This window comes from Mercenaria mercenaria, chromosome 9 (genome assembly GCF_021730395.1).
Source record: "Mercenaria mercenaria strain notata chromosome 9, MADL_Memer_1, whole genome shotgun sequence".
In the NCBI taxonomy this organism is placed as follows: Eukaryota; Metazoa; Mollusca; class Bivalvia; order Venerida; family Veneridae; genus Mercenaria; species Mercenaria mercenaria.
Window position 1 is genome coordinate 34,732,335 of NC_069369.1, and position 27,233 is coordinate 34,759,567.

The 27,233-nt window shown below is 33.9% G+C and overlaps 1 protein-coding gene across 4 annotated transcripts; it reads right to left on the minus strand.

The window, feature by feature from the left end:
• On the minus strand, positions 1-27,233 carry LOC128559461 (uncharacterized). Of its 4 annotated transcripts, none has more exons than XM_053551187.1 (6): positions 26,883-27,233; positions 9,192-9,799; positions 5,280-5,438; positions 4,620-4,941; positions 4,163-4,219; positions 1-3,388 (listed from the first exon to the last, which is right to left on the minus strand). In XM_053551187.1, exons 2-6 carry the CDS (start codon positions 9,762-9,764, stop codon positions 696-698), a joined length of 3,804 nt encoding a protein of 1,267 aa, XP_053407162.1. In that variant the 5' UTR covers positions 9,765-9,799; positions 26,883-27,233; the 3' UTR covers positions 1-695. The 4 variants fall into 4 exon arrangements, with proteins under 4 accessions (XP_053407162.1, XP_053407161.1, XP_053407160.1 ...); XM_053551186.1 differs by lacking the exon at positions 26,883-27,233 and adding an exon at positions 21,427-21,631; XM_053551185.1 differs by lacking the exon at positions 26,883-27,233 and adding an exon at positions 11,519-11,595.

Here is a 27,233-nt window from a genome sequence, read left to right on the forward strand (position 1 = left end):
CCATTTTAGAAAACATTTATTCTCAGAGCTTTGGAACAGTCCATGCAGTTTAAACAAAACCAATACAATATCATTATGACATGATGTTATAACACAGCATAGTTATAAACTAATCTACATTGATTTACTATAGGTAGATCTTAAACTGTCCTTTTTAAGAATACTGTTATACTCTATATGCAACATGGAAGCGCCATGCTATCCATAGAAATACTTGCCAGGCAATCTTCTTCTGCAAGATCTCAAGACTATACATGTTCCTTCGAAAGAAACTATTACCAGGGAACGTAGTTCCCCAATATATTCATGCATAGCTATATGGAACACTCAATCAATAATATACAACATACGCTACACATGTGAGAGATTTAGTGCCATCAATATCACTCTTGACATCTAGTAAAAGAATTTTATGGTTTTGCAATAATTAATGATATCTCTCTATATCGGCACCGTTTATTTTTGAATCCATTTCAATATACACATATGACACTTAACCGTCTACCAGTCTTGTTTTCAGGCAGTTTTTTATCGGTTGTAAGTAGTTCAAAACATTTAAATGAAATCTGATATTCAAACGACACAGTATATCATTAATTGTATGACTTGCTTTTAAATAAAGAAGCTTCTGTATGATTAAATGTCCACGAATGTTAACTGAACATCATGATTTGAACTCATCTTAAGCTTGTCGCTTATTTTATGTCAACAATATTTTCAAATTCAAAATGATCATATGCTCTGGATTTTGATCCATTTGACTTAACTGTGTATTTTGAAGATGAACAGATGTAATCTTTAACTAGACTGTACTCTTCCAAAGGTGTAACCGTACACCATTCAAGTGTTACTTTGACAGGGTGGGGCAATTCTGCAGCACTCTCAGCCAATCGTCGGAGGACCTTAGACGACATATCCACTCTATATAAGTATACCGATTTGATTTTTGTCTCCGGTGAAAGAATCAGATCCGTATCTCCAAGATTTGTTAACTCAATACTAAACTTCCTCAGGTTTGATAAGTGTGGTAAAGTTGCCGCCAGAGTGTGTAGCAATGCTGGTGTCATTCGGCGGAAGTACAGTGAATAAAGGTTTGGTGAACTCTTTAGACACTCATTCCATGGCGGAAACACTGAATTCCTATCTTCTCCAATCAAACATTCATATAATGACGTTGTATTGACACGAAGTTCTGTCACAGGTATTGAATCTAGGCTAAGGTGCTTGAGGTACTGATGTTGTGACAGGTCAAGGATCTCTCCGCAACACTCACTTTCATGATCGGTGCAGGTGACGTTATACAGCCCAATCTCGGTCATGAGGTTTCTTTTGCATGCAGTTTCGAATAACTGTTTGACATCGTTGTGTGTGAGGCGAATGTTATTAAGTGTAAGTGCTTTTAATTGCTCAATGCGACATAATGTACGTACAATATCGGTCGACAGCGTTGTGTCTTTAGCATGATAGAGATTGTCCCGAAATTCAACGAAAGTAAGCCGCAAGTATTTCAATGTATTTACTGAATTCGACAATAATTTGAGTAGATCATCCGATCGAGGGGCGGCAACTATTGCTAATTTTTGTAGATTGTTTAACTTATATAGACCTACAGTTTGAAGAATGTCTGTAAACGCCTCTGTACATGTCACATCTCGCAGACATAACGATTTGATATTGTCACTGTTGTTTTCTACGAGAATCTTAAGGAACTGGTGCGATGTCTTATCAGAAGCTTTTTCAATGATAATATCTTCAATAGGTAATGGAAACTCCTTTTGCCCAGAGCTTTGGATTTCTTGCACTATGTCCGCTTGTAAAGTCTGGAAAGATCTTACCACTTTTTTTGTTTTCCTCAATTTAAATAAACCAAATTCTCTAATCTGTAGGATTTCCCGATAGAAGTTGACATTTTCGTCATTTGAAACAAAATGTCGTAAGTGCTGTAAGGTCTTCCCACATGCCGAAGAACTAAAACCACCCAAAAACACAAGAGTGTTTGACATCTGTAATATACCTGGTAATGTACAACATACGTTTGAAATCATGTCCTTTATCTCCCTATTGTCAGGGTCTGACTGTATGTATAAGGCAGCTAAAAATTCCTGAACGGACTTGTGTTGAAATGAAACTGTTCTTCGTCTTTTTGATACTTGTCGATAATCTCTATTCTGTGAAAGCAAACCTACTTTCAAACAAAATGTAAGAGAGTATTCGGGAATTTTGTCGAGGACAACTTTTGCATCAAAAACAATGCTCGATTCCCTTTCCGGGCAGAACAAAGTTTCAAACGCTACTCTTCCCAAACTGAGTATTAGATCATAATGAGATCTGCATAAATCATTAGACAACAGGCAACTGGGGAATTTTGTGTCATCTGAACTGTGTCTTCTCTCTGAGCTCCAGTACCGTTTGCCTAATTTCATTAGTCCTCTTGAAAGCGTGAGCTCTAGTATGTTGCTATAGATTTCACATCTTGATTGTCCTACCGATTCGCCGTCAAACCATAGACATACCCTTTGTAAAATGATGAACGGGATATTGTTTACAGTGCTACGTTTCATTGTTGACAATGTTGCAAGAAAGTCCTCAACTGTCTTAGGCTGCAGAGATAAGCTGTTTCTATTCAGTAACGCCACTGCGTTCGATATTAACTGTCTAGAAGACGTACGATCCAACGTCGTCATTTCCACATGTCTATCTATCTGAGTTGTGCTCAGATTAAGGACGTCCAGTTTCCATGGTCGTGTTGTTGTCAAGATTGTACAGTTTTCCCTAGCAGATCTGTGTGGCAACTTATGTTCATTCTTTTGGCCGATTTTGCAGCTTTCAGGATGAGACCATTCATCTAGTCCATCCAATATAACCAAGCATAGCCTGTCTTGTAGAATATCCTCTAGAAATAGTTCGTCATACCGTCTGGATCGTGCAAGACAGTTGATGATTTGACTGTAAACCATATCATCAACTTTACATATCGAATTGTCAATGTCCCTCAAAGAAATCATAAACATAAATTCAAATGTTTTCATTGTGTGTACATCCTCTGGATTGAATTTCTGTTCTATTTCTTCTACCGGTCCGTGAGCCTGGCACCAAATCATGCAGATGTTCTTTACAAAAGATGTTTTACCAATGCCTGCCTTTGCCGTAATGTAGATATCTTTGTATAATTTCCCATCAGTTTGCCGGACAACATCGCTAAATAACTTTAATTTCTTTTTGGTGTATGGCTCTTCGATTCTTCCAAATTTTCTCTGTATATCAATTGAATTAAAGGATGGTTCCACATAAAAATCAGCAATAGGAACATCATTTTCCTCTACAATAGGAGATATGGAGATTGTGCTATGGTATTTCCGGTAGAAATTGATGAGGTCATCCTTCAAATCTATAAAATTGAGCAACAAGCAGAACATTAACATGTTTGCATCTAACAATGAGCCTGTAAGACTTTCACAAAACTGTCAAGGATTTCGAGGAGTAACTCTACTGACAGCAAGTTTATTTAATAAAAAGATTCGATAATTACAGATTAAATGGTTGACAAATATATACAGTCCCCATTAATACATAACGCACAGAACACTATTTTAATTTTCGGCATGCTTTAAAAGTTGAGGTGACTACAATTATTTGTTTTCACGTTTACCCGACGGAGCTGATATTTAACTATTAAAAAGTACAAAGTAATATAAAGATGTTGAACAAGTTGACGACACTGGTTCCTTTTCGAACATTATGAACTTGACTTGCAAACCAGTCTTAAGCTTTATGATATGAAAACCCAGAATGAGCTAATTACGTGCTGTGGCGTTCGAGGCCCATTCGTCAATATTTGTCTAAGATGACGTCTATCAATCATGCAAGCTTATCTTCCTAGTCAACTTTCACTCAAAACCATCATTTAACATCTAAACGTTACTACACGAAAATGTTTACAGTTGAATATGGTTGAACTCCTTTAAAAAAGGAGAAAAGTACGGGCGGACTGTTCGATAGACGACACAAAAGTCCGTCTAGTTTTACTGAATTACACTAAAACTTCAAACAATACTATCACAAAATTACAAAAAGAAAAATTCGATTGTTACTATAGACCGAAAGAATATTTAATGTTTATATTATGCTTGAAGTTTTAGTTTTCAAGAATAATTCTACTTACATTTTCGTAATTCATTTTGTTCTGCAGTTCTATCCATAACCCCTGCTTGTATCTGGTCTATAGTAAAAATAAATAGTTTCATTGAGGATTTTATACAGACACTAGTTGTTTTATGAAATAATTTTTACCACTAATAGTTCATAAACTACGCGCTCAGTTAGTTAATGTGATGTTATATATTAGTTCAATATTGCAAGTTAAGTTTATTATCTGTTTTCTTTGCTTATAATATGGTTTCCCTTGTTAACTTTATAACCTGGTTTTCATAGTGTATACACGTGCAACTTAAGTATAAGACTTCCAAAGGCACACCTCTGCTTCCTTAACAGAGGCAGACTATAGATATATTACAGGAAATCAGCAGAGGCGGGCATACGAGACAATGACTTTCTTCTCGTTATCAAACAGAAACTCAAGACTGGAATCTACATTGATGAGGTAAAATTGAAAAGAAAACCTTTTCCTTTAAGAATGGCTTTTTGAATTTGCTGTTTTCCTTTTTCAATAATCTCTGTTAGATCTTTTTTCTCAGTATCTGTAGTCTTCTTGAATTCATCTACTTTCTTTGCAATAATTTCATCTAGTTTAGTAACGGTTATTGCCCGCAGGCCGTCTAATGAATCTTTAACATCATCCAGGAACTTTTTGTTGGCTTCCTCTCTTTCCAGGTTGATTGCCTGTAAAGCATTTTCTCGTTGCTTTTCTACAGATGCTTTAAATTCCTCATCAAGAATTCTTGATATGTCAGCAGTAGTAATGGTAAGTGTGTTGGCTTTCAACTGAAATTAGATTGCTATATCAATAATTTAGTGTTTTCTTGAATAAGCAAGTGATATTTTAAAAATTTTATGTGCACATTTATAACCAGAGAAGGAACTGTCTCTAAAATGCGTACATTTAATCAACAGCAAAAAATGGGGATACTTAATTTTTGAAATAGGTAACATTCGGAGCTAATGTTTACAACGATATTACGCTTATGCAATTCTTTTGAGCTTTATTTGATATTGTAGATAAGTGCACGCAATAGTAAATATTCCATTTCTATCCAGTTAGTTAAATATTATATTTTTTATCCATTTAGTTAAAGATGTGGGCTGGATCAAGACATCTGTACCTGATTCAGTTTATCAACAGCCGCCTTTGCATTTGGATCATTTGCTAAGTAGATTCCGTCTGACAGAAGATCAATCAGAATGTCGATGTATCTGGACAACTCCGTTTTAGAGATGGACATATCCGCGGCATGTCGTATCAGCCGACCTACTTCTCGTGCCTAAAAGTGATAAAATGTCTGAGAACATTTTGAAGTATATATACACGAACAAGTGAATGAAGTATTGCCATGTAATACAAAATCCCCTACTTGAAGGCACCTAAATTTCTCTACTGCAGAATATGATTATGAACTGATTTTTGTCGATAATGTATAAACAATATTGTACCATATATGCAGTATATTATAACAAAACACTTGGATTAAAATTTGTATATACAAAAACCTACAGTTCTTGGTTGTTGCATAACATCTATAAATAAAAAGAACAGTTTCAGAATGTCACAATATATGCCCGTATTTATAGCAAATTTCTTTACACTAGTTGAGCACCTGTATTTTTATATGGATTTTTTTGACCAATTATAAAAAGTTATAGTTACCGTATAAGTTATTTATAGTAACAACAAATGGAAATTAATCATCAACAAAATTATATAAGTCCACACTAAACTCCTTAACAGGTAGGGTCAAAATAAATCTAAAATTTGGATATAACATGCATGGAGATAAGTCAAAAGTAATCTCGATTTTTCCTTACGGCCAGAAATAAAAAAAAGTTATAATAAATATAAGCTATTTATAGTAACAACAAAGGGAACTTATTCTAAAAACAATGGTGTCCCGTGAACAGTTGTGCCGAGTTAATAAGAATCCCTCCATGCATGAAGAAGAAATGCTGTGGACAAAGTCATTCTTGAATTTGACCTTTGACCTTTAAGTGTTACCCTGACCTTAGACTTAGGGACCTGTTTCTTGAATTTGACAATCCGTCTCATAGTGGTGAACATTTGTGCACAGTTACATCAAAATCCCTCTATGCAAGAAGAAATGCTCCGGACAGTCATTTTTGTATCTGACTTTTGGCCTAAAAATGTAACCTTGACCTTAGACCTAGGGATTTGGTTTTTGCGCATGACACTCCGTCTTATGGTAGTGAACATTTATGCAAAGTAATATTAAAAATTCTTTAAGGATTGTCGAGTTACAGGCTGGACCAAAAAAAAACAACAAACCTTCTAGCTTTTGTCTTCCAATTTTGACCTTGACCTTTCAGCTAACGGCCCGAGTTTTGCGCTTGACACGTTATATTATCCTAGAGAATATTTGTGCCAACTGATATTGAAATCCTGTTTTGCATGACAAAGATACAGACCAGACAGAAAAAAATCCTATTGACCTATCTTCAAGTGTGACCTTGACCTTTGAGCTAAGGGTCCGTGTTCTGTGCATGACACATTGTCTTAACATGAAGAACATTTGTGCCAAGTAACATTAAAACCCCTTTATGAATGACAGAGTTATAGACCGGACGCGAAGCAGACCCTGTTCATGCCATGTTAACATTTCACTGCTGTTATTTGAAGAAAAGAATCAAGTAAAGTTTGGTAGATGGTCACTAAAGAAAACACGAATCGTTATAGTTTGAAACTGTTTCGTTTGGTAGATTGTTATCAAAGGAATCAGACACTCAGTTTGGGATGATTTGTGTACATATAGGAAAGCTTAAATACGGCATCATTGTTGTCATGTTTCGATACATCTAAAATGTGAGCGTTTAGAAGGTCATCAAGGAAATATTTTTCGTAGTGAAAGCAGCACTAGAGCTTTTTCAAACTCTCATTATATAGATACAGGGATTGACGAATTCAAATTATTTAAGTTAGCTTGGTATAGTCTTGCACCCCCCCCCCCCACCCCCCCCCCCCACACACACCGAAAAAAAAGTCAAATTGTTTCAAAAGTCCGACATATTCTTTTAGAGGTTATGTCGTTAAAAGGGCTCTAGCTTCCATGCTTTTAACAGCTCTAAATTATTTGGATAAATACGAGTAGTTTATGACAAAGAAGTTCCCACTATTTATATCCATCCAGCACTTTCAGACAGGCATATATTTAAACTCGGCCCCGACCCCTGGTGGCAATAATTTTATCAATCGCGTTGGCTTGAACAAGCTTGATAGAAGGCCACCAAAGAAAGAAGATTATTCAAATTTTGTTGACACTGGCCAAGAGGTTAAGGAAGAGACACCGACGAAAGCAGACTGATAATGAAGGCGGCGCCCACGGACGACAGTCTAAAGGATGTAGGAACGAATTTTTTCTAAGGCGTAAAAAAAAAAATTGTTTGTTTAAAAATCCCGACCTACCCTAATTTTTTGGCCCGACCCTAAATGTTTTTATGGCGTTGGAGAATATTTTTTTCATTTTTTTTTAACAAAAAGATGCAAAACTGCACTTTTTATGCTTTAAACATGGCCAGTGATGTTAGAAATCAACTTACTGATGCTCTAAAGGCATAACCCCCTTATTTGTAATCATTTTTTGACAAAAAAATAATTTCCGAAAAGTCTCCCTTAATAAAAAAAAAATTCCGACCTACCTACCCTAATATTTTTGAGCATGTTACCGGAAACAAAAGAATTTTTTTTTTAGGCCTAATGATAATAATGTTTTCATACTCTGTGAGCTTGAAGAACATTAGTTTCCAAGACAAACAAGGGAAGAAAAAACAGAGATCACCGAACTCGTTTTAATTTTATAGGGCATTTCCTTCACCCACTGTTTAAGCATTTCTGAAATTTTGTAAAATTGAAAAAATGAAGGTACTTTATAAAACATATGATATCCCATTTAATGTTACAGGGATTTCAGGTCTTACAGGTTAATATAAATACAAGGTGATGGCAGTATTATATAAGCATCAATGTCACTTACAAATCTCTTTCGTTTTACCCCACCCACTTTATTTTCAATGGAAAAAAGTATTTAGATCTACAAAATAAAACTCTGACGTTAAGATTTTCTAAATAGTTTCCGGTTTTAATGACACACATAAGTGCTTCAAAATGGAAAGAAAAAACTGTTAAAAACTGGTGAATTCTGATATTATTTGTTCTTTTTGTTTAAGTTTATTTTTCTAGATACTATAAAGAGCTATCTTAAAAACTTTTAATTCAATTATAGCTTATTATTATATGTATCAGTCAGGAAAAAATCAACACCAAACCTGATCTACTTTAATAGATATTTGAAATTGCCTACCCCTATCTCATTGTAAATCTTTCGTCAATTTTAGGGAAATGCCAGCCAAAAATAAGAGTGAAAGATATTTATTCGCAAAAAGTAGAATCTATTTGGTTAAATGGTACACTATTAGCCATATTTTAATTATCTAGCATTAATTTTTGGCAAAACATTTGTTAGAAAGCAATATTCGACGAAACATTTTTCAAAATGGCGGATATTCTGAAAGAAAAAAAAAAAAGGCTAGTACATCCCTTAAGACAATAATTATACATCGTAAAAAGTAAACGTAGGTTTTACAGAAACAATAAGACATTCCGTTAACACAGGACTATCAAACGAGATGCCATAAGATCCATCCTCGGGTAAGACGTATGTTCTTCATTACGATAAGACAAAAAAAATTGTGTAAACTCAATAGTCTTCCGCAGCTGACTCCATGCGGGAAACGAATTAATTCATGTACTAGTAACAAATAAACATTATCAAATCAGTTATTATTTGCCAGTTAACAAATAACATTAAACACTCAAAGTGACATGTTACTTTAAATAAAATAGACACATTTCTTACTAAGATTACTAGCATGCAAATTTTGTAAACAATTGCAAAAAATGAAAAGCAGCATATGATGAAACCACCTTATTTTAGGTGATACTTTGGATCATTTGGAACAAAAAAGAAATGCTTGTAATTGATACTAACTACTTGAAGAGAACTATTTACCTCGGTGCAAACGTTTGGGCTACTTCTATCGTCGAAATCGGCATGCATTTTATGTTCAAAACGTTTATTGTTGATGGTAATGGAAAGAATGCCATTGAAGTCAGTCTCCTGAAAACTTGTCACTGAGTAATATCCATCCGGTGGCATATAACATTTGCCAATTTGAAATGCATCGGTACACCATCCAGTTGCGTCCGTATTTTTCCAGGAAGGGACGTTGTACCTGTGTTCTCGGCGAATCTCATCACGGATATGTTGACATATCTTATTTGGGCACGGTCTGTTTGGACTTTTGTTTGGCAGAATATTGTCGTGTAAGTTACAGTTTCTTCCTCTTGGACAGAAATTTGCTGTAGGGCATGGCAGTGTATTTTCAGTTGTGCATGAGTTACAGACTGTACCAGGAGATATGTTCTTGCTTTTGAAAATTGATGCCAATAGGTCTTTTTGGAACTGTGTTAATTCAACAGTGACGAATTCTTCTAGGCCCTGTTTAGTGAAGAGCACTGCAAGAGCTCCTTTCAGCCAATATTGAAACCCGTTGTCCTTGACCGTAGAAAGCAACAATGTCATAGCTTTGTTCTTTTCGTATTCTGCATGCCACAGACCTTTAGGCAGAAAGTGTACACATTATTCACATTCAACGTCAACTAATTTTACACCATTTTGAAACAAATGCATGAGACTTGACCAAGAAGTAATGTCACTGTGTCCATTGCGCATTTATTCTTCGTTATATAACTAAAGTGTCTGTACCAAGATTTAATCTTATTCGATTCTAATTGCTAGTTATTTTCTTGGTTTGTTTCGATTTTGATACATAGAAATTCAGAGTTCATCAATGATGGCATTTCGCAGCACGCAAACAGAGTTTTATTCACAAATGCACGAAACTAAATAATTACCAATTGGCATCATAATAATACGTGAACTCAAATGAAGGTACGATGCGAAGTTACGACTTTCAGTATCAACCATGAAAATTATAGTGTCATCCCCACAAGTTACAGTTCAATGTGATGTGCTAGGGTTTGTATTTGATTTTATTGACAAATCACCAAATTTCTGACGTCAATCACGTCAGAGGCTGCATCGATAATCGTTACCTAGTTTCCTGTACATTTCAGTTAATATCTCAATATGTTAGGAATACAATTTCATGATATTTTAAAACAAGAGGGTCATGATGACCCTGAATTGCTCACCTGATTTATATGAGCCACATGTTTCAAATGGCAAACTGATGCTAAAATATTAGAAAGTAGGTCAGTAGACCATATTCGTGGTCACTGAAAGTCAGTTTTAAGATCGGTGTGCAAAACTGTACATGTCTCCCAAATTTCAAGGCTGTAACTTAAAAAACAAGACAGTAGATCAGTAGGTCAAGGTCGTAGTCAAGTGACCCCTAATCACTTGGGGTTATCAGGTAATTATAATTAAACAGTCTAGGAAATATGATCAGATATTTTTTTTTTAATATAACTCATATAACAAGTGACCCCCAGGGCAGGGCCTTTTTTCACCCCAGGGGCATATTTGAACAATCTTGTTAGAGATCCACTAGACAATGCTACATACAAAATATCAAAGGCCTATGCCTTGCAGTTTCAGGCAAGATGATTTTTATTTTCTTTCCTATATATTAAGTCTATATAAAAATTGAGACCGCCCGGGGCATGGCCTCTTTTCACCCCAGGGGCATAATCTGAACAATTTTGGTAGAGGACCACAAGGCAATGCAACATACCGAATATCAAAAGCCTAGGCCTTGCAGTTTCAGACAAGAAGATTTTTAAACTTTTTTCCTATATAAGTCTATGTAAAACTTGAGACCCCCGGGTCAGGGCCTCTTTCACCCTAGGGTTATAACTTGAAAAATTACGGTAGAGGACCACAAGGCAATGCTACATACCAAATATCAAAGGCCTAGGTCTTGTGGTTTTAGACAAGAAGATTTTTAAAGGTATATATGTCTATGTAAAACTTGTGACCCCCATGGCGGGGCCTCTTTTCACCCCAGGGACACAATATGAACGCCTTGCAGTTTTGGACAAGAAGATTTTTAAAGTTTTTTCTTTCGGTTGCCATGACAACAAGAGTTCATCAAGGAATTCAATTTTTTGAATAATTTTGAAAGGCGACCACCCAAGGATCATTCCTGTGAAGTTTATTGTAATTCTGCCCAGTGGGTTTCATGAAGAAGATTTTTTTAGAAAATGTTGACGGACGGACGACGCACGACGAACGCCGGACATTGAGCGGTCACAAAAGCTCACCATGAGCCTTTGGCTCAGGTGAGCTAAAATACCACAAATAGATCAATATACCTGGGTAGGGATTTCTGTTGTTATCTTTTCTAAATACACATGATTCCAGTGACATTACTTCTGAACCAACCCACCTACTTTATCGAAGATGTTAGTTGGAAATACAAAATGATATAAAATATACAGATCAGCTCACGCGGAAAACCCACTTTCCGTTTTTCCTCGAAGGAAAAATCTTGCATAGCGAGGAATTCCTCCGAGTACTGCCTAATTCTGACTCGCAGTACCGACTGTTACAGTTTTATTACTTTAGCGGAATTTCGTCGCGTCACTCCGAGAAATTACTTGACGGAACTCCGAGTCGAAATTATACAGGTAACATTATACTGATTTCCGATATTTTATGGCCACTCCGCGCAACTCCGAGTCTGTAATATACAATTTCGAGTGCCGCGAGATGATTTGACGAATCTTCGAGGCAGTATTTCCTTGCTTGACGGATTTTTGTTTATATAATTAGCTTGTTCTTTCAATTGTATGAAATTTGTGTAAATTTTGATATTTAGATAGTTTCTGACCATGTGAATTAGTTTAAGAAGTATATTTATCAATAATATACTAAATTATTCATATAAAATTAAACAAACTGTCAAATTACCGCCGTTAAAGGAAAGTGATTTGTTAAATTTTGAAATTTAAATAATTTCTGACTTTGCGAGTTGAATTGAGAAAAAAAGTCGTGTAGTAATTTATGCACTGAATTAAGAATAATCTTAACTAGATGAACTTTTAAATAACAACCGCTAAAAGTAAATTGTTTAGTATAATATTGAAATTTATGCAAATAAGATTTAGAAGTAAATTTAGTAAATTTATGTAGAACGGACTAAATTATTAATTATATATGACTAAACAAACTTCCAAATGGCCGCCGTAAAAGAAACTTTTTTGTTAAATTTTGATATAGAAATAATTTCTGACTTTGCAAATTTAATTTAGAAATAAAGATTTTAAAAAAAATGCACTAAACTATGAATAATTTATAACTAGATAAACATTTAAAAAAAGAACTTCCGCTAGAAAAAAATGTTCCCAGTAGGCATTTGACGTCGGTTAGACGTCGTATAGACGTCGGACCCCGACGTCGGGTTAACGTTGGATTTTGGTTGGATTTGCAAACCGTTTAGACGTCGGATCCTGACGTTGGCTAGACGTCGCAATCCGACCTTTTTCCAACCTAAATCTAACCGCTTTTCAACCAAAATCTGACCAAATTTTCAACATAATTTGCAATCAAACAAGTAATCAACACATGTATTTTATCATCTTTATTTCATATTATGGCGACGTAAGTCTAATACAGTACGTCCAAAAAGTAATGCAGTAAATATTATTGAAACTTTCAAGTTTCGTCATTTTTGTATGATTCTTCAACTCCGCCAACATTTCCACCTTAAATGTATAAAATTTGACAGTTTCATTATTTAACATATACAAATATATTAGTGCTATTACTAAGAACATAATTAATACATGCCAAACAAATATGTAATATTTTAAATTCTATGAATAAAATATTCTATAACTTCGTAAAATGTAATTAAATGCACTTGCTTTTTAAAGTAACAAACAAAAATAAGTCATTTTTTTTAAAAAAAAATACGGAATAAGAAACAGTATAACTTTCAAAAAAAAAATAATTTTTAAAAATCTGTCACTCACGTTGCGGATCCTTCTCTTTGTGTAAAGTATTTGTAAACTTGCTCTATCATATCCCAATAAATATCAAATTACAGGAAGACTGTGTAAACCGATGCAGGCTTATCTCGCGAATGTGTGACTGGTAGACAGCATGTGTAGAAGAGAAGATCTTTGTGAATTTAGAATAATTTATACAGGTGTATAGAATGCATATTTATCTTGAACAGTTTAAAGTTCGTGAAAAGAATCCGACTCCGAAAGCAGACAATCTCATGCGATATTGTAACATTTATATTAATTAAATTAATATAATGTTTGTTGTGAGAATGAACTATTATTAATAAGTGCATGTCCAGGCCTTTATGAAAACAAGTAAATATCTTTAAACTATACTAGCACAATCATACCAGTTAGTTTTATAACTAAAAACATTTATCAGACTTTCTATCCAACCTAATTCCAACGTCTTCAAGACGTCTAAGTCTGACGTCTATTAGACGTCGTGGATATGACGTTGGTTAAACGTTGGATCCAAGTCCCCGACGTCGCGACCAAAATCCAACGTCTAACCAACGTCGGTACGACGTCAGGTGTTTACTGGGTTAAGTATTAAGAATTATGTAAAACTAAACAAACTTTCAAATAACAGCCGTTGAAGAATAGTTATTTGTTAAATATTATATTGAAATAGTTTCTGACAGTGCAAATTAAATTTAGAAATAAATCGATGTAAAATGGACTAGATTAGAAACTATATAAAACTAGTAGATAAACGTTAAGATAATGGCTGTTAAAGGAAAGTGACCCTAATAAGTTCAGGAAAATTATAGGAGAAATGATTATTTTTCATTATAAAAATGGTCTTTCTTTTATTAATTTGGAAGGAATTGGAAACTGGAAAAAAAAACTATTGTCGTATGCACTCAAAAGGGGATAAAATATCATAAGTGAAAAGGAAAATAATTGGTTTATTTTTAAGTAAGATAAAAATACTACAGTATTAATTCTTATTTATAAATACTGTGTTATTTCGCGTATCACTATGTAAAATATAATCACCCTAATCCGATTAATCTGAAATCTGTCCTCGAAGTCACTCGAAGACCCATTTAAATTTGTATATGTTACTATTCATTCGTCTCGGAGTCACTCGAAGGAATTCCATCAAGTGACTCGGAAACAAGAGAAACCAATAGAGGTGTGTATTCCGCTAACTGAATTTCATCTCGAGTCACTTCGAGGATTTCCTTCGAGTGACTTCCTATAAATCCTCGGAGTCAGATAGCGAAATTCCTTGACGGAAAATGGCTAACTCGAAAAAACTTCGAGTCGGAGCCTTGGTACTCGTTTTGGCCATCCTCCGAGGATCGAGTAGAATGGGTTTTCCGCGTGAGCTGATCTGTAATGTATTACTGTAATTTATTCAAAATAACCGACATTATTGTACATGCAAATAATAAAAACAGTTAAACATAATTCTATATTTACAAACATCTGAAACAAATTTTCTGAACGTTGTTAGGTTGTCATATATTATCAATTTTCAAAGTCTATCGAAGACAATTTTGTGCGTATTTCATTGTGTGACACTTGTCATTTTATCGTCAACAGGTGACTAAAAACAAAACAAAAAACAAATGAAAAAGACTATGCCGACTATTCACACAGTTTCAATTAGTCATTGGAAGTGTTGCATTTAAAATTGTTTCGAACTTTGCTTTGCATTGTTATTCCTTCTGTTTAGGAGTGAACATGTTCTACTTAAAGACTGACCATAAATTAATTGTATTCTTTGAGTTTCCACGATGGAAATTGTCATCATCATATTATTAACAACGTTCAACACCTATGCATCATTGCTATGCTTTAGGGGTGGATGGGGGTTGGGGTAGGGTTAGAAAAAGTAAAAGACTTTCAGGTTTCCTAGGTAATGCTTCCTTGTTGTGATAAAAAGGTGATAAAAAGTAACACTTTGAATCTTAATTCCATTAACAGCAAAATATGTAGACACATAAAGAGTTGTGCAGATAGGTAGGGTAAAAAACATGATGAAAGCGAAAGAATTTGTTCCGGAATTATGGTGTTAACATCAGTCATGTAGCCAGTGCTGATCTGAATCCGGAGACCGTTTCAACACCGACCACATGAGACGATAATGTGTTCCACTGAACAACTGTTTTGGGAAAAAAAATCTGATAATCAACTGTTGTAGATTGTATCTAAAAAGCAGTGTCTAGACTGTCTTGTGTAAGGTGTTTCATAATTTTTATCTAAATAAAAATAAACCTTATTTGAAATAAGAAAAGTCTATAGTCTCGTCAAAATTGCAATGAGTTTCAAAATATAAGTCATTTATGTTGTTTCAGAATGTGCTAGGGATCTTTCACTGACTATCAATGGTATCTAGTTTGTCTATAAGGACCCCATGCGGAATTCTAAAGTGGGTCCTGCAATATTGTTATAAGTAGCTGCATTGGTGGAACTTTGATGATTATGTATGTTACGTTTTAAGAAAGCTAAGTTCCAGGTAACTAAAAGTTTTATTTACGGGTAGAGATTATTATATGTGATTTGCATACAAAATATACCTGATTTGCACAAAATTTGAGAAAAGCAAGTATCTAGCGGCATTTAACTTTTAATGATTAAACACCTGATCTAAACAATGTAGAAAAATGAGCATTACTTGTTGTATTTAATTTAGTTTAGACACTATGTTACCGCTGTGTAAGATAGCTGTTTATCTAGGTTTTTAAAACTATGACTGATAAGGGACTGACTAAATAACTTAACAGATGAAACTTCTGAATAACTTAGCAGATGAAATTTTCTATCTGACGTGTTGTAGAACAGATGTATTGTTCCTGTTTTATCTGAACTTATTTGATTTTCATGGAAAAAATAGTAACACTAGTGACGTTCATCTGCTGCAGACACGTTATAGATAGACAAACAAGTTCCGCGTCCTTTACGTAACGATGCGCTTTGTACGTGTTATAAAGAAGTTAATAAACATGGAAGTAAGGAACATAAATTGCTTGTTTTGCTGTAGCATTTTAAAAATCTACATAGCTGAGCGTTTGACACAGAAGTCGCCCGTGTATACGGCAATAATACGCAAGAAATGAGTTCTATGGACAGGATTAGGGGTTTCGTAGAGACGGGCCTATGCAATTTTAAATTCGTATGCATGCATACAGAAACAGCATATTAAACACAGTTTAAAAAGCGTGTTTAAAAACGAATCTGCAAAATGAACCGTTTACTGAAAGAAAAAGTTACAAAAGTTGAGAAAAAGAATTGCATTCCTAACACCATATCATATGCCTGATTGGGCAGTTATATTTTCATACAAATATTAACTTCCCTCAGTGAGCGATATATAGAGGATATGTGTTTGTTTTGTGTGAATATGGAATATATCTCACTGAGAAGTGAGAAAATTTCAAAATTTCCACGAGCGCGTAGCGCGAGTGAAAATGTGAAAATTTTCTCACTTCTCAGTGAGATATATTCCATATTCACGAAAACAAACAAATTTTCTTGTTATTTTATGCTCAATTACCTTGAGATTTGCATTTTGCAACTATTTTTAATCTCAGCGCGGGAAACAGACGCGCGTAAACAGACATGACGTCAGACGTGCTGTGACGTTATAAAGACGCATACAACATAAAGTTCCATTTTATTTCATTTTTTTGCTGCATAACGTTATGAAATTCTCTTTAAGTAAAATAATTTGAATCGAGAAATAAACTATAAAGAACAAAGTGCGACTACAATTTTCATCCTGTTTTAAGCAAATAATTTAAAATTCATGCAAATGTAATGAGGGGGTGGAGCATACTTCTCACAGTGTGAAAATATAGATTTCATATTTTCACAGTGTGAGTGATGAAATATGAAAATATTTAACTGATAGAATACAGTATTTCATTAGTTAGCATAAAATAAAATGCGTTGTCTGAACAACTGATTTTCTCAAACGTGTCAAGGAATAATAGTCTGTGGTGAATTGTAATCCTATGAATTGTTTCCCTATATTTTGAATTTCAGAATGGCTGCTATATTTAAGTAAGTATGCATGCCCTTATATATTCAATCTGGCCTTCAAATAAACATGTTTTTCTGACTAAGACATGGAAATTTATATGTCTAAATTGTATAAGATTTCTTTAAAATTTTAATCAAGCATTGATTTTTTATACATGAAAACATTAGTTTCAAATGCAATTATTCGTCAAATGTCACATCTATTTCTTAAATGGTAAAATGCGGTCATTGCTTAAAAGAAAAAGTATTTTTATCAAAAAACATGCTTAAGATATTCATCTTAAAAATAGTAAAAAATATTAAAAGGTCCCTCCTGCAATGAATACCTGTTATAATGATAAGAAAACACAAACATGATGAATTAGAGTTGTTATCTGACTTTCTTTTCATTTAAACATCATTACTAAAACTAGAACACACTTTACATGTAAGAGTACAGCTTTTCATAAATCTAATACTGGAAGCCTGCTACAAAAAATATGATAGTGTCACTTATAAACTTGGATACTGTTGAAGAAGACAACATGAATAAGCATTAACAGTTTTGAATTACTTTAAAGAGAAAAGCAACGTTGTTTTGATGCAAGTTCCATCTACTGGGATTTCTTTTATCATTTAAAGAAGTTAAAGAATTTTCAAAATCGACTTTAAAATGAGTAAGTTATGAGCATTTAAATATTTAATGAAAATGGCGGCCGTTTTGTTTCCATGGCAAAACAAAAAACAACAACAAGAAAAAAGGCAGATTTATTAAATTTCTAGACACATATTTGAATTGTATTTACTTATTTCGGTTAGATAATTTCTCTGTTTTCCAGCAATTATGAAAGAAATTACTGTGTTTTATATCTTACACTCGAGAGTCTTATACAATTAATCTATTTAAAAGGTTATTTGCCAAATAAAGAAGTCAGCAGTGTGTAAATGACGTCATAAATACACAAAAAGTCTGCCTCCATGATCAGCAATTTTCTTAAATTTCAAACTGCCATATCGTTTTCAATAATAGTCCGATTTTAAAAATTCTTTCAGCGTTGTTAAAGGCTTGAGTGTGGCTTTCATATCAAATTACCATATTGTCAGGCTTTTCTCGTCCTTTTAGTAAAATAGGAAGATATGACTAAAATCAACTGTCTGCAGCCTGATACAAACAAGCATTGTTAATACTCAAATTTCAACATATGAACGTGTGTACATCTAAATTTGGATATAAATAAACATATATCTGTATGAAGTACAATGTATGACTTATTCCTCTCCCACACCTTTCCCTCACACACTCACTGCATTTGATGACTCTTTTATTCTAACTCTATCTACTATTATCCAAAATATCTATATGACTTAGAAAATCATTGTGTTACGGAAGGTATCAGTCAAACTGTGAATAAATATATACAGTTTAAATACAAAATGTTACACTTTACACACAGAGAAACATTTGATACGTGTTCTTTCGTGATTTGATTATTTCAATCACATTTTATTCAACACATTAAGACAACTGAGTATTAACAGTTGCAAAAATGGAACTTAAGTATCACGATCACCAAATAAATGCGTCCTGAACAAAGCCTTATTATAACATTTTCTCGAAGAAAACATGCATGGGCTATGACCACTTAATTAAATACATGTAAACATTTGTTCAACAAAACCAGCTAAACAGCTTGCCAACCGTAGACATGGCAAACACTGTGTTAGACCTCAGTAAGCTTGTATGGGAATACAAATCTACTTCCTTTATTGTATTTACCAGTTTGGTTTAACTATTTCTTGAAATGTCGACTAACTGGTTAGACATTCATTATACAATAAAAAATGCCACAGAAGAGAACTGAAGTGCCTTTAATTCCGTGACGTCTTGTGGTATCAAGTTATGGTAAGCAATCACATCTAAAAGGCGTCTTTAGTATGAGATTAGGAATGGTTTTACTACAAATGCTAATATGTATAGATATTGATTGGCACTTCTAGTTAAAAATGACTCTGGCTGAGCATTACCAAGTTTTTCTTTGGTACTTCACTTTATTTTCCCAAATTCAACGCCATTGTATCTCTTTTTAAATCATACTAGTATTTCATTCATCTTGGTCCAGTAAATGTTGAAGTTTTTTTTTCTACATTTTACAAGGATGTGAGTGACATGCCAATTGAATACCCAGCTGTAGATATATAATTTACTACATGTTTAAAAAAAACAACTGGAAACCAATTATGCAAGAAGAGCAAGGGAAATATCTTTTTCTCTTATGCAGAACCTTTTTGTTTAACTTTTTCATAATAAACTCATTGAGTAACACATTACATTGCACTGAAATGTAAAAGTTCTATTCAGTAATGTTTTATTTTGACAATCTAATTTGTCATCTAGTTCAGTTAACAAAGTACCTGCGTAGCCAAGTGTTGAAAGAAGTTGGTATCAAATCACTTGACCATTGTCTATGAAGGTTCAAGCCCTGCATTAGTCATCATTTGAGTCTTCCAGCCTGATTGCTTAAGGTCCTATGCCCGAAATAATGCCAGAAGGGCACATAAGTCTTCTTCAACAATTACAGATAGAAAGTTGCTATATAGTCGGCACTGTGGCAATGTTTTATAAAAATTTTGGCATATGTGTACAACATAAGTCTTAGAGTGTCTTCAAGGACTGGGCCATGAAGTTTTGTTTTGTTCTCTGTTTAGGTCCCAACAAAACAATTTAGGAATATGGCAATTTTTTCAGCTTTGCATGTTAAAGGAAGACACTGGCGCCCGCCATTATAGGCATGGGCAGGTGCCTGGGTAGAACCAATAATCTTCGGTTATCCAGTTGTATTGCTAACTCGCCTGAAAGAATTTTACGTCAGTTGAAGGGTGGTGGCAAAGTGATTTAAAAGTCCAGCTTTGAATGGTAAAGGAAAGCCTTTTAGCCACTCTACCATGCATTGCTCTGAGATTGCCGCCATTTAATAAAAGTATAACACCACAAAATGAACATTTTAGAATGATAACAACATTGTATCTTAAAATTACTTCCCAGTATTTCCTGTTCATTTTATTCAAGTTAGAAGTTTTAGAATATGGCATTATATATTCTTACTGCAGCTGATAGCTCCAAAATGGAGAAAAATAGATACAGTGCGAATGTTCATTCTAAAATATCTCGATACATCTCTCAAATGCTGTAGTTATCTCCCTTTTTATTAAACGAAAAAAGATAAATACTGATTTTAAACACAAGTTTAACTTTGACTTAAATAATGTAATATATGCAATCTCTTCACTGCTAAATTTTTGGAAAATAATATTTTTTTTTTAATACAGCATGCCAAGAATTAATATGACATTTTGGCAGCTTTTACCTCCCTTTATGTGTCTTTTAAATCTGCATGTTATCTGAATTGCGTTCAATTGTAAAAGATTAACCTTAAAAGATATACAGTATGGTTGATTTAGGCATATTTTGTATAAAGGATTGTATTTTGTTTACGTCATACCTATTTTTTGAAGATACTGCAAATTATAGTAATTTTTATAAGATTACAAGCGATTTACCACCCTTTAAGCACAAATAACTCTACTTAAAAACACGAGATAGAATTGAATGTTCCATTTAAACTTAGTACACTCTCACATTTATATCACATACAAAGTGCATACAGTACATGTTAAAGAAATGTAATTGGTAAGAAAATGGAAAGTAGCATGATTTGAGGCGGCCATTTTATAATCAAGGTGGCTGCCAAAATAATGATGATAAAAATATTACCAATGGATTTTGAGAGGCTGGATTTTTAAACTTAAAAGAAAAGCACAACTTAATAAAATATAGCAAAAGAAATCACAAATACATATTTTCAGGCAATTCGGCACAGACTATAAACGAAAGCAAAAAGTTTGTTTTAGAATAAAGTATGTTATTCTTTGTAATAAGGTTATCAAGATTTTATGAGCATTATAGTATCGATATAATCGGAGCTATACTCACTTAGAAATTATTCAATGATGTTACTGACAAAACTAAAAATCGAATACTATGGCCTAGACAACTTGCCCTTCACACTGTGACCTACGGTTGTTTTTCATTCTGCAAAGCGTTATCAAACGAATGTGGGGTCCCTGACGGGAAACACTTTTGTTTATTTACGCAATTGATATACCAAGTCATTTCACATTAAAATGAATTTAAAATGAATTATATGTAGAAATAGTGGCAATAAAAATGTACATACGTTATAACCTAATCCATTCAAGATGTCGACATTTATTTGAAAATCACATGTCACTTATTTGGTCGCTTTGAAATATCATATAAGTTCACTGGAAGATCAACCGGAAGATTAACAAGTACTTGCGGAAGGCCAATACAATGTAAACTTTGGTTACAAATAAAACAAACCTGTATATCAAATGCCTACTGATAAACATCACGATCTGTTTGCTTTTTAATTAAGGTTGTATCATTAAATTTAAAACACTTATACTAGTTTAACCTTTACCTAGTCCAACCCGTTGCGTATTTATCACTTTCATTTCATTTCAATTTGACGGACCGTCAGGGGAGGTAACTAGATTCACGGGTTGGGACTAACCTTTACCCTGCTTAATTTCTTAAATGAACGGGTCCATCATTCAATTTGGACCACTTGCTTATTGCAGGGGTGTTCACTGACAATTAACTGACTGAATAGCGAACAGTGAAAACCGTGATAAGCCTGCACCAACGTGCAGACAGGTCTTGGTCTGCACTGGTCGACAAGACAGGATCACTTGCCGCCAGCAGAGCATTCTAAAGACCAAGGAATTTGTTGCGTTTATAGGTAAACACACTGTAGGTAATGACAGAAACATTATCAATGCTGTAATTTGCATGTTGGTTGTTAACATATCATTTTATCCATACAGTATTAAATTGGTCAGACCGACCAATTTTTCAATTTTCGTTTGTGTTCTTAAAGGCACAGGCCTCCAGATTGTTGCTAAAATTAATCGTTCTTTCAAATTGTAGTTTGGTCATATTATAAACTTTAAAATATGAGTTTTTGTTTCTTAACTTTTCTTAAAATGCAAAATCAAGAACAAAACGATGACCGCGTGGAGAATCGAACCCGGGCCGCCGCGGCAATAAAAAATGTGCGCTGTGGTTACCATACCGCTATAAAGGATTTAGTGTTTATTATGCGTTAAATATAGATATTTATAATCAAGGCAATTTATCACGAGTAAACCGTTTTAAACGCTTTTCAATTTTCATCGTAAAAAGTAGTAAAACTGTTTCCATAACATATAATCTGCCAGTAACTAAAAAGTGTCGAACGATCTAGGGGGCAAGCGCCTTTAAAGAACAATTCATAATGAACCAAGAGACCAACTGTATTAAGACACCGCAGTTTGCCATTTCCTTAGTTGGTCAGTTGTGATGTATAATAAACTGTTGCCCTGTAACGTTTTGTAAATGTAAAACTCTGATAAGCTTTATACTTAAAGGGGAGTTATAGGCCGCAGGCCAGGCCCATTGTGTCGTGTGTATTACTACGTTTATTGTTGTCTGCAAACTGTATTTTTAATTACTTATTTACTTAATTACCTAATTATGAAACATTCGTTTCCATTTTTAATTTTAAAAATTACTTACAGATGAAAGTACTTTGATCACTTTGCAGAAAAAATGAAATGAATCTAGTGGCACGCACCTTGAAAACAATCTGTTAAAAAAAGTCAGAAGCAAATATTAGACCTTGTAATTTTACAATAAAATATCAAAAAGAATAAATGAGGTTATCGCTTTTAAATATCATTGTCATCATCGGCCATGGCAACAGATCTATTTATATTTTTTCAAGTGCTAATTTATCATGAAGAGCTAACAAGTAGCCTTGAAGTGGATTAGACCTTGAACACACATCAAACCAGCAACTGGTCTGATATTAAAATTATCAGCGAAATAAATCACTTTGAAATTGTCTTCTAACATCATTTCTTTGGAGTCAAAACAGACGAATCTAATCGGGACAGTATGAAAAAAGATATTGTAAAAAGATATCGGGAATTTCATTTAGACTGGCCCCTTTCTGTCATTGGAACCGAAAGAGAAAATACAACTAAAATTGCATGAAGAATTGTTTGAGTGGTAAAGTTGTATAACTTTATATTTACGCGTCACCATGTATGTGTGACTGTTCAAAGTAGGAAATACCTGTTGAAGCGATCAGGTCCTTTAGAAGTTTTTAAGCTTACTTGTGTTCATCTAGTATACAGTCCTTATTTAAAGACAAAGGCGCTTATTTCAATACTATAAGCGAATGAACCTATTACAGTTTTATTTGGTACACGCTTCTCCAATACATTTTCTAGTATTTAACAAGTTAACTTGGTGGCTACTTCAACGGAAAGCAGTCACACAGTATTAGGTAAAATTAAACAACTATGACCCGGTACTGACTCAGTCCACGTCCCTTGATTATTCTACACTCTTTCTGTGTGCAAACATACCTATGACACTGTAATCTTTGAAAGCTGACAACATCTGGTCACGAATGTGTTAAATATAGTGTTCAAGCTTTCAGTTTCACCGTGTGTGTTTGGTCGTGCTTACTATAAGAAAAATGAGTCCGCTAACCTGTACATGTCTGGATGTTCAGATGTGAAAAAGTTTTGTTATAGTGACTGAACTGTCCGTCCGTACGAACCAGATTGCCTATAGCACACATTAATGAGCCGATTTAGTTCATACCCACACTAAACAATTCTTGTGTCAAGACCTACAAATTCACTCATATATAGATGGCATTTACCTTCATATGACCTTCACCTTCAAACTTCAAACCTTAGTAAACAACATCTTTGGTCTTACAGCCAACATAAATCATAAATGATACAATTTAGTTCTTACACGCACTCAAGAAACCACCTGGCAAGACCAACAAGCTGATCTATATATAAATGAACTTGACCCTCATATGAACTTCATCTTCAAACTTCAAACCGTAATAAACAACATTTTTGGTCTTACAGTCCCATAGATGACCAAATTTAGTTCATACTCACACCCAGCAAACATTATGGCAAAATCTACAAACTGACATGTACATATCTGACCCTGATCTTTACCGCACCAGAATGCCTACAACCCACATTAATGAACCGATTTAGTTCATACTCACACTAAACAATCGCTGTAGCAAGACCTACAAAGTGACTTATATATAGGTGACATAATGATCATAACTGGATAATAGTCAAGATTGATATTAAACTACCAAGCTGGCATTGACCTTCATCTATCCGTATGAATCAGATTGCCTACAGTCCAAATAATGACCCGATTTAGTTGATACTCGCAATCAACAAGCCTTGTGGTAAGACCTGTATACATATTATATATAAATGACCTTGACCCTCATCTTGACTTTTATCTTGAAACTTAGAACCTATATAAAAAATATTTTGGTCCTACAGCCAACAAAAATGACACAATTCAGATCATACTCGCTCTCAACAAACCTTGTGACAAGACCTACAAACTGTACATAGATGACCTTGACCTTCATATGATCTTCACCTTAAACTTAAAACCTCAAAAAAAACAAAAACAACATCTTTGGTCATACCCCCGGGACATGATTTTCTGTTTTAAAAACGCAGCTCGGTGTCACTGTTTGTTGCTTATTTATTGACTCAAGTTTCAGACATATAAACAGACTATCCTAACAATCATACATAACAATCATACAATTTTGCGATGTACTTCCGTTTGTAGAATTTAGTTAACACTCAAAGTCTTCAAGTTTTTATATCGAGTCCTTGGTTTGGAAAGTTATAATATCAGTGTCTACTCTGTGTGATTTTTTCTGCGGATTTATGATACAGATAACTTTTTTAAATATTTGATATTTCAACAAATTATTAAAACCGACAGTATTTACGATGTTTTCTAAATTCTCTGACTATACAACCGTTGGGAAATGAAAAAAGGTGTTTGTTGACAGGTGATCTCTCAACACTGGTAAATTAAGTAATAATAATAATTTAAAAAGGGAAGAAAAGATAGTGATCTTTACACGTAGATTTTATTGTAGTGGCCTTTATTCATTGGTGGTCTTTAGCACATGTTTAACATTTCGAAAAGCGGAATAGGTCAAAGGACTGAAAATCATTTAGAAATTAAAGGACATATAACTCTAACTCACAGGCAGACAGACGGGACAGTTCAAATAAACCAAGTTGATTTCTTCATTTGCATTGGCCACGCTGCAGTGCTTTAAGACATAAACTCCCTTATTTTAATTCATGAAATGCAAAAAGTAACAACCTTATAAGGAGAGACGTTAGGTAGTATTAATGCTAAATATACAAAGGGGCAGACAGAGAAATACTCTTATGATATTATTTATTACATTTTTTTTATTTTTCTGCAATGTTGACAATCAAGATGATACGCTTTAAAGACTGTTGTGTGTTATCTATCGTAATAAGAATAAAAATCACTTTTTTAGCACAAGCACAAAAACAGAATATAATTATATCTGGAACGGTAAGTAAAGTCTTAATGATTATTATGGAAGAGAAATACATGTGTGTTACAATCTTCAGTCTTATATTCAGTGTCTCATTTTATTGACATATCCATCTAAAACGCAATTTGGGACTGAAAAATTCCTTGGCATTTCGCCGGTATTGGGAATGCGAAAATGATTATCTGACAGACATCTTTTGATAACAGGTCCAGTAGTGCTGCTTTCGGAAGTTTCTGTACTTTCACTTTCACCGCCTCCATTTCCTCCTTCACTCATAGTGATTCTGTAAATATTTTAAGCATTCCTACTTTAGTGATAACTACAAGACGTTGATTGTCTTCCGTATTTAAGATAGTTGCATGCTTACATGTTTTAACAATTTCATCAGCGAACAGCATGAAACCGCGCAGAGAGATATGTCAATAACTGAATAAAATCTATAAGCAGATCCTTTAGAAGCTTAGAATGCAATCAAGCATAATACTAGGAAGGAGACTGTTCATGAGAGGTAGTAATCATTGCAACAACCCTCACATCATAGCATTGGCTTAAGCCGAATTCATTTACATTTATATTAAAACACTCCATGATCCTAAAGAACCAGAAAATACAATAACACTGAATCAAAGTACGGGAAGACTATTTACAAGGCAGTAAAAATGCAGTTGGGAAGTCATAATTGAAATTTTATGATCTTTAAAAGTATACAGTTTGGATTGTAGTCTCCTGAAGAGTGGAAATTAGAATATCCTTAAGCAGATAATGCTTTCACTTCTGTACACAAGGAGTGATGGTGCATCCATGTCTTTAAAAGTATTCAATGCCCTACTATAGATATTAGCTTCACCCATAAAATATGCTCATCAAATGTATTTAACTTATTTAATAAATTATAAATTAATTGTGTATAATCTAAAGCTATTTTCATACTTAATAGTCGTGTCGTTAGTTAAAAAACTTGGTTGAACTGATTTATACTGTGTTAAGTTATACAAACATGAATTTACTGTGTACTTATCTAAACCTGATGTATAGTATAAAATGTATTAATAATACAAATATCCATGTAAAGTCGATGTTTGTATAAAATATATGTAGTAATTGTTCACATTTCAAGTATGAAATTTGGGTCTAGTATATGCACGTAATCAAATGAAACTCAAGACATTTACCTGTGTGTTCTAATGTTTTATCCTTGCCTCGTCTGTAGTTGGCTAACTCCTTCCTTATTTATATGTTTTCTGAAAGAACAAGATGTTTTAGTAAAACACGTAGGCCACTCCAGATAGCTTATCAAATAGTGGGACATTCATTTGCCAATAATGTAGTCTAAACCAACCAATCTTCTTCATCGTGATGATAATCAATTCATTTCTTCTTTCGTCTGTTGGCTCAAAACCATATGGGCTGTATATGAAACATTTCTGGGGGATGAGGACGGGGCTTTGGCAGTGACCTATATGAAAATAATACTATATCCTTTTAATGTTTCCCCCCAAACAATGAACCGGTCCCGGTTACCC

What these genes read in the sequence shown, in the direction of transcription:
- LOC128559461 (XM_053551185.1), bottom strand. Translation starts at nt 11,573, where the DNA reads ATGTCACTGGAATCATGTGTATTTAGAAAAGATAACAACAGAAATCCC. An exon ending in CTGTTGATAAACTGAATCAG is followed by an intron (nt 4,942 to 5,279) that starts GTACAGATGTCT and finishes ATCTAATTTCAG; the next exon opens with TTGAAAGCCAACACACTTAC. An exon ending in ACAAAATGAATTACGAAAAT is followed by an intron (nt 3,389 to 4,162) that starts GTAAGTAGAATT and finishes TCAATTTTATAG; the next exon opens with ATTTGAAGGATGACCTCATC.